Below are 9,128 nucleotides of genomic sequence, written 5' to 3'. Positions count from 1 at the left end.
CTTTCTTACCAACCATAGTAAATATGTGGTTGAAGTACAGGGTCCCATGTCTGTGTTTAAAGAACTGTAGATGAAAGATTTTAGCATAAATCATAAGAAAAACACAACTGAAAGAGAAGTATTTGTGGTGTCACATATTAGCATTGTTCATTGAGCGAGTCACAAAACTTCCTACACCAAGAAAAGAGATGTACCCTGAAAACAGTAGTGCTGTAGGGGAGCATGCTTAGAGACAGTGATCAGTGACAGTGAAATCCGTACTCAGCACCCCGTGCACTGGATAGGTCTTAGGAAGCTGCTTCTTTAAGCATTTATTGTTGGTCATCTGTTCTCCACCAAAATTTGCACTGAGTCCAGGCCCACTGGACTCAAGCTACATTTCATTAGTAAAGCTGGTCTATAAGTAGATCTCTCTCCTCCCTGCTCCAAGCCTGTTGCTGTTCACAGAATCACAGAATGGTAGGGGTTGGAAGGGACCTCTGAAGATCATCTGGTCCAACGCCACTGCCAAGGCAGGATCACCTGAGGCAGGTTGCACAGGAATGCATCCAGTTGGGTTTTGAAGGTTTCCAGAGAAGGAGACTCCACAGCCTCTCTAGGTAGCCTGTTCCAGGGCTTCATCACCCTCACAGTGAAGAAGTTTTTCCTCATGTTGAGGTGGAACATCCTGTGCTGCAGTTTATGCCCATTGCCCCTCGTCCTGTCACTGGGCACTACTGAAAAGAGACTGGCTCCATCCTCCTGACAGCCACCCTTCAGATATTTATAGACATTGATATGGGCCCCTTTCAGCCTTCTCTTCTCCAGACTAAACAGCGCCAGGGTCCTCAGCCTTTCCTCATACAAGAGATGTTCCAGTCCCTTAATCATTCTCATAGCCCTCCCTTGGACTCTCTCCGAAAGTTCCCTGTCTCTCTTGAACTGGGGGAGCCCAGAACTGGACACAATACTCCAGCGCAGAGTTGAGGGGGAGGATAACCTCTCTCGACCTGCTGGTCACACTCTTCCTGATGCACCCCAGGGCACCAGTGGCCCTCTTGGCCACCAGGGCACATTGCTGTCCCATGGATAACTTACTGTCTACCAGGACTCCAAGGTCCTTCTCCATGGAGCTGCTTTCTATCTGCATCTCCTTTCATGTACGCAGCTAGTCACTCCATCATAGAAGGCTATCAGGTTGATCAAGCACAATCTCCCCTTGGTGAATCCATGCTGACTACTCCTGATAACTTTCTTTTCATTCATGTGCCTAGAAATGGCCTCCAGAAGGAGCTGTTCTATTGCCTTCCCAGGGATGGAGGTGAGACTGATCAATCTATAATTTCCCAGGTCAATTCTGTTCCTGCTGGAGTGGGGCTTGAAGAGCTCCCTGGGAACGCAGCCTCTCATCACTGCTCTAGTCCACAGCCACTAGCACTTCTGATGCTCTGCTTCTGTCTGCTGTCATTTACTGCTGTGTCACCCCTTGATTCCCATGGTCAGACTGGATCCGTTCAATTATCTTCCTGGGGTTTTTTTCACTTGCATGAGTATTTTTGTGATACTATTTTCATCTCCTCTGCTAGTCTTCAATTTGTTTTATTTTCACTTTATTTTACCTTGTTTACACCTGTGTTCATGAGGTGTGAATAAACAAGGAAAACTCATTCTCATAAATTTTTATCAGTGTGAATGAACATCTAAGTGATTAATAATTACCCTTTCTAATGCAGATGCTTACTTCTGTTCTTGTCCAGTTAATGTGTTTCTGATGCTACTTACATTGTACCTAGCAGCATTCAATAGAAGACAAATTTCAGTTGTAGACTGCTACATGTGGCAATGAACAGTGTATAGTCTTGTTTCAGTAAACTCTGTTATGGATCGTTGCTCACATTTTATTGTAAAATGCAGTATCTGTGTGCTGCATGAACACATTGTCTAAATGCTTTTACCAGGATGGTGATTTTGATTTCACAGCACTCTAGTTCCACAAAAACAGTTTATACAAGTGCTAAAAACAGTCAAAGCTCTTAGACTTTTTTTAGAATTTTTTTTTTCCTAGATGGCATTTCATTCTAGGTCTGCTTGTTAGTTTGTCTTAACTGTTGCTTTATAGATCGTTTATGTTTTAAAAAATGATTATGTAATATCGAAGTAATCTAGATTTGTATATAGAGCTGGGATTTACTGCTTCAAGCCCACTTGGTTTGTGTGACCCCACAGTGTGCAGTATACTAAGAATTTTGTCCATGCTGTAGAGAGCTGGCTAAACAGGAACTGGAAAGACCATCAGTAGATGGTGCAGGATTTGAGATTCCACAGGAATAAGGGGATTTTCTTATGTTACCATGATTTTATGTTGGAGTTTTGGCTTTTTTGGGGGGGGCAGGGGAGTGTATTTGGGTATTTGTGTTGGTTTTTTGTTTGTTTTGGTGTGTTTTTTTGGTCTTAAGGCAGTTCACTATCTTTGGGCTCAAGACATTCCTTGTGCTTTAACAGGGAGTCTGTTAGTAACCAGAGGGACTGGCTGACCCCGGTGTGGTGTGTCAGCATAGCCTGATGGAATTGTACAGGAGTGTATATTCATTGCAGGCTTTTCCAAGAACTGGCATACTAAGTACTGGGTGTTGATTCTTGTAACCTCGATGAAGCCCAGGTAAACTGGCTACAGTGTTTGGATCTTACATATCAGATCTGCTTTTAGATTTCTTGTTTACTAGTAACTCACCCTTCTCTGTCATTCCCCGTAGGAACAGACACTATCTGTTACCCCTTCAGAGATACAGGATATACTGCCCAGCTGCACTGAGTTTCTGGAATCTGTTTTGAACCTCAGATTCCCCTGTGGTTTCAATGCCAGGGCTCTAGTCTTATGAATACTTTGAACTTAAGTTCATCTGTCTGTCCCATAGCAGTGAAAACAGACAGACATATAGATATAGACCTTTAAAATCTTTAAAACAAAATTTTCTTAGGTAGCGTAGAGGATATAAGGATCAAGGGAAAAAACTCAGTGTTAAGTGTCCTATTCTCCAGTTAACATCTCCCCTCTGTACTGGCTTTCAGGCTTATATGAGAATCAAAATAGTGAAATCCAAATCTTTTGCCTGTACCTCAGCTGTTCTGCATAATATGGGATATTTCTCCATAGCTCTCTGCTCCTCTTCCACTGACATAATTTTTTTTACTTCTATTTCTGACTGGAATACTAACCAAGAGCAATGGAAGCCTTGCTCTGGCTACTTGTGGTTGAATCCCCTCATTCCTGCACCCCCCGTCTTGAGCATCTTGCCTGTAACTTTTAAGAGTCAACTTCCACAGTAATTTCTTTTTCTACTTTTTAGGAATTTCCTGTTCTCCAAACCTCATCCCCTTAAGATGAACTTGTTCTTGCATTTTTCCCCTAATTCTCTGCTACATTATTGTTCTTAGAGGTTCCACCTGAAGGTTTGCAGCCTTCCATCCTACTGGGTGTTCAGGCTGTCAGGCCTAGCTCAGAGAGCAAATACAGAACTGCTGCTTCACCAGAGTTATTCCTGACACAGTGATTTCAAGACCTCAAGCAGATTTCATAAATACTGCCTCCTAATTACTGTAATACTGTAATTTCCTGAGTAGGGTCTTTATATGAATAGTAAAATTTACTTATGCCATGAGAAAATGATCCTTATTTGGAATATATTGATTTTGTCTGTCCAAATGTATGTGTAATTTCAAGATTTATTTTAAATCCTATATAAGAATAAAATTTGGTTTAAGATTATTAATTTTTTTTGCACTTTTCCCCTCCCTCTGTCATTTCAGATGTTGCAGTTGTGGACATGAGTGATATTTCCAAGCAACCATCACTGTTCTACCACCTTGGCGTCCGTGAAAGCTTTGACATGGCTAATAATGTTATACTCTACCATGACACTGATGCTGATACTGCTCAGTCTCTCAAAGTAAGGTTCGCACTTAAAAATCTGCTTCATTTCAGAAATATCTTTAAATACCTGATTCTGCAGACATTTGTGTTTGTCTGAAACTTCCATTCAATGTGATTTCCTGATAGCTACATAACAAAATCATGTTAAGAAAAACAGCTGCTAGCAAAAATAGTAATGATTTAGAATAGTATGAAAGTTTGTTTATAAGAGAAGATCCATAGTATGGTACTGATTTTGCTTCAGGTGATTAGACTTGGAAGTGAGAGTGCAGGTCTGATCTTTTCCTTCCTTTCCCTCTTTTAATTAGAGTACACATAAAAAAAAAGTTACGGCCTGTGTGATAATGACACTTGAACAAGGGCTGTATTGCAACCTACTCCGACTGTTGAAGCACTTCTGTCAGATGAGGTTTGTATCTTCTTGGTGCTGACTAGCTAAGACTGCAGGAATCTCCTTTTTATTACTGTTTGAAGACAAAGACATCCTCACAAAACGTTTTTATAGGCCTTAAGTCTAATCACTTTTGTTCTGAGGTATTTTATTGGGCTTAAGAAGTTTAAGTTAATCAGTAATTCTGTTTAGGTTTTGGTACCTTAATACGTGTTTTTGACCATCTGCTGGTGTTTCTTTATTCTCAGGTTTATGACTAATTCAGTCAGTTTTTTTCCCTCTTCCCTTCAGAAATGTATTACTTTACTTGGATCCAGGTTGCTGTGTGTGGCTAATAAGAGTGGCTAGCCCAAGTGTTATAAAGCCAGTATTCATGACTGCTATTACTTCTACTGGGAAGATCTGTGAAGTCCAGGGAGCCTGACTTTATATAGCTTATTTCTTGGGACAATTTCAGGATGGTTCCTAAGAATTGTCTCTTCAGTTTCACCAATGTTCTTTCCAAAATAACCTAGTTCCAGGCATCTAAAAAAATATATAATCCAGATTTCAAGAGGGTTGTATTTGCAGAACTAAACCTCTTACATGGCCCCTGATATTTTGTCTGTTGTTGAGCAAAAAGGTGCATGGGCATGATAATTTCTGTGCAGTGGATGCCCAAGTGGATTTCAGGCTGTCAGATGTGAAGTTGCTCAAGCAAAATCATCTTAGGCTGTCAGAGCACATACAATTAAATCATATCAATTACCTTGCTTAGAAACAGGTCTATATCTAACATTTGTAGTGTGGTTTAGCCGGAGATCTCTTTAGTTTCACCAAGCAGTGTTCACTGGACATGTAAGCCACCACTAGAAGGGGGAGGAGGTTACTTACCAGCAACTGGAAGTCTTTGAGGTCTGGTTTACATGCCCATTAGTTTATCATCTGCCTCATAGTTTTAAGATCTCTCTAGATTTTGAGGTGAGAAAAATTACGATGTAGTAGGAGTGTGTTGATCTGTGCCCAACCAAGTAGGAAAGGGGCCTAAGTACCTTAAGGATACCCTTTCAGAGAAAAAAAATCTCCAGCTTTGAATGATTTTATCTCACAAATGCCCGGAGTGTGACTGGGTATGTGGAGTGCCCAGTTTGAGAAACTTCAGTTACTGGCAAGTACAACTTTCTTCATCTTCTGATCACTTCTTTAAATAGGTTTCTTCTTTGAACTGTTATTTTTTTCCTAACCTGAACTACTAAGGCTTTCCTCGATGTTGTTCTGTCTCTTTACTTTGAATTTGCTGAGGCAAGAAATAGGGATTACGCTGTGAAGAATACATCTGTGTTTGTTTGTGTGTATATATACAGACCAGTTATTTTTATGGAAAATAACAAATCTAAATAAAAATGAATAAATGTTTTTATTATCTTTCTTTTTTTTCTCCCCAGGATATGGTATCTCAGAAAAACACAGTAAGTATTAAGTCCATGTTCATTTTAAAACACAAAATGAAGATACTACATTTGAAGCAACTCTAATAACAAAGCTGCCAAGCTTATACATGCTCTATATGATTGAAGGAAGTTTGTTTTACTTATATACAATTCAAACTAGGGGAAAACCTGCTGACTTCCTTTCTAAAGTAAAGCTAGATTAAAAAATTACTTTTCTTTAGAAGTTCCTTTTTAAGTTCTAGAAAAGTGCCAGTAGTTATATATGTAGGCTGATAGATCAAAATGTAAACTCAGAAATTCAAAGTCTCTTTCTGCCTCTACCACTTTCACCCACTTGTGCAAATGTGTATGTGCGTGTGATGCCTTAACACAGTTTAGCCTTGTATCTCAAACAGCTTTGGTTACTGTATACCTATCCTCTTCCTCACAAATTTTTACTTAGGAATGCAAAAGCTTATTTCCCAAAGTAAAAATATTCTTGCCCTTAATGCAAGTAAAACCAAACAAGTAAGTAAGCCTGAACCAAGATAAAGTTTAGTGGGTTTTTTAGGCTTATTGCAATATGCTATGGTATCTTAGACGGTTACATATTTTGTCATACTTCGCATCATGTATTAAACACTCCACATTGTTATTTCAAGGACTATTGAATTTGCAAGAATCTTAGTGCTGTTTATTCCTTTCTGTTTTGTCCCATTCTCATATACTTTTATTTTCTTCTGAAAGGACTAAAATAATAAAATGTTCTTAGAGTTTGTTAATAATTTAAAGGAGAACTAGAAGAAATAATGCTGTTGTAACAGCAGTTTATTTTGAGCTGCTGTTTATACTTGGTCACAGCGCTGTATGTAGGCTAAAGATAGGTCAGGTTGAGCACATGAGTAAATCCAGGTCATTTTCCTGTCTGTCTTGGCGATCTTTGAACTAGTTTCACCTGCGGGGTGTGAACTGCATTTACTGGTCTGTGCTTCTGTGAAGGGGGACCTCAGAATGAGGCATATTTGCTTGTGAATGTTACTGTCCATCACTGGTGTATGATCAAAATGTCACAAGCATGTGTTTTCCTCTCCAAGCAAGAGGAAGAATTGTGACTGAGCCATTTGGTGGTAATTCCAGAAATGGAGTAAAAGCAAAGAGGACGGTCGCAAGTTCAGCCTAGCACGATCAGATTAGCCTGCAGTCTTTTCTTTTGGCAGATTCTTTCTCCCACAGAGGCAGGTATTTACCTTCATGTGAAAGAGGAGAAAACATGGATCTGGTGACGTGGTTTCTACAGCAGGGCCTGGTATTAGACCTGTAAACACCACGTGGCTAGGAAAAGTAGCAGAGGTGAGATCCTGAAACTAGGATCCTGATCCCTCCTTTAAAAAGAAAGGATTACCTAACCCCTTTTCTTCAAGTGCTTAAATTAAGAAAACAATTGTGATTAAAATACAATGAGGAAAAACTAAATGACTTTAACTACCAAGTATGGATTCTTGACCCTTCTGTGTTATTTGAAGTTGCTCATATTCTTCTCTGTTAGACAAATGTGCTCCCATATTGCATTCTTTTATCAGTTTTTTAATTAGAAATTATAACAAACCAATTAGCAAGCCAAATACTGTGTTAAAACTTTATGTTTTTCTAAGTTGGACAGCTAGACAATTGCTTTCCCCTTCTTTCAGATCCAATGAGTTGTTATAAGAGGCTTGTAGTTTGCTGCTGCCCCAGTATGGTGTCACTGCTTCATTGCTTGGTTAAATATTTTACAGCCATATGGGCAATGTCTTGCTTGAAGTTCATTGCTAATGAGGGTTGCTGTGCTAGTTAAATAGGTACAGGATTGGTGTGTATTTACTGTGTCCGGTCAAGTACGTAGTTACATAACCATTTCAGTTTAAATGCTGAATATTAGACACAATAGTTAATGTCCCTGTACTAGGGTTTTGTATTTTCCTTTCACTTTTCCTGATTGAAGAGTGTGGGTATGCCTCTGCCATAGCTGTGGAATAGCAGAAAAAAGCTTAAATGCACTCTTTGTTGGGGTCTGGAGACATGTTGGAAAGAGAAAAACTTGATCTACTAAGCCTTCCTCCAGCCCAGAGGTAGCCACAGGAATACCATTGCTGGTTTTATGAATAGAAGTCCTCTGTGTCTTATAAGCTCTGCGTCCACACATCTGCACCATGTATATTGCTACCAGGCACAGCACACCATTTTCCCAGCAGCACAAGTGAAACTTTCTGTGTTGGCTGCCATAGTTCGGAGCTTTCTCTGAGGTTTCCCTGCCCTCACCTTTGCTATTTATCCTGCAAATCTCAAGTCATGTACAAAGGTACAAAAAAAATCATAGCATAGAACAGATGTGGAACCATGTTAAAGATGCAGTAAAGATGAATGTCTACTGTGTCGTCTGGGCTGATTTCTTTTGTGTATTACAAGTAATTCTTGAAGAAAATAGATGTTTTCCGTGTAAGGATAATATTATAATTCAGCATCAAGGAGGAGGCAAGAGTGAGGAAACTGGACATACAGCTGAAAACAATGCATAGAAAAAAGGTTAGCAATTCATTTGAGAATTGGCCTGAGTACAGCTGATCTAACAGTGAAAATTGTACAGCATCATACTGCAGTGGTGTGAATCTGAGAGATTTAATAGCTTACTGTCTGAAAAAAGAACTTAAGAGTAGAAGAACTTCCCTCCACCATTCAGGAACAAAGTTTTCAGGGATAAGATAAGTTGGGCAATGTGATTCAGTTCTACTTGACTCCCCCAAACAAGCAATTAAAATTCTCTATTGATAATTTATTGCATACTTGGATACAAAAGGAAAGAATTAATGGCTTTGGGAGTTCAGTTCTCAAGAAAGAATTGCCTTGGCATGAAATTCAAGGTCAAAATTCTGTGTCCCATCGGTTAGGTTTCCTTCTGCAGACCCCCTCTGAGCTTTGAGGACTACCTTATGCTAATTTTACTTAGGGTGTATGCACCGCTTCCTAGTTTCTGTCAAAATTATGATTGATAAAATAAATTGCAAATACGCAGTCTTGCAGAACAGTTTGTTTCCTGTGTCATTATGGAAAAATCAAGGTTTGAGAGCACAGTGGATGCTACTGGACTGTAGGGTATAGGAGAATAAATTTACCCGTGGAAAATGGGTGTGTGCTTTGGAGTTTCTTTAGATGTGAGATAAACATTGGTTTACTGGAGAAATTAAATTTCAAGGATTTTCAAAAGCAAAAAATGCTTAAAAAAATAATCTTCCCCCAAACCAATGTAATGGACAAAATCCATGGGAAAGTTGTTCTATTTTGGTGCAACAGTTTGTTGCTATCCTTGATTTTTAAATTTTTTTTTCCAACAGGGAAATTTCCTCTTCCTCTACAGAATTTTAAGGAATGGTGCATAATAAAA

At 39.3% G+C, this 9,128-nt stretch overlaps 1 protein-coding gene across 1 annotated transcript in view; it reads left to right on the top strand.

Annotated features, from left to right (window-relative positions):
* Positions 1-3,794: 3,794 nt before the first annotated feature.
* LOC104617500 (mitogen-activated protein kinase kinase kinase 15) overlaps positions 3,795-9,128 on the top strand; it is a gene marked incomplete at its 3' end in the record, with an annotated part of 47,089 nt that continues 41,755 nt past the window's right edge. The window contains exons 1-2 of the mRNA XM_010282835.1: positions 3,795-3,926; positions 5,726-5,749. Of these exons, the coding sequence (XP_010281137.1) occupies positions 3,804-3,926; positions 5,726-5,749 (147 nt within the window). The remainder of the gene's footprint in view (positions 3,927-5,725; positions 5,750-9,128) is intronic.

This window comes from Phaethon lepturus, unplaced genomic scaffold (genome assembly GCF_000687285.1).
Source record: "Phaethon lepturus isolate BGI_N335 unplaced genomic scaffold, ASM68728v1 scaffold14322, whole genome shotgun sequence".
Classification (NCBI taxonomy): domain Eukaryota; kingdom Metazoa; phylum Chordata; class Aves; order Phaethontiformes; family Phaethontidae; genus Phaethon; species Phaethon lepturus.
Note: the sequence above shows the minus strand (reverse complement) of the source record. Positions and strands in the feature narration are given on the sequence as shown.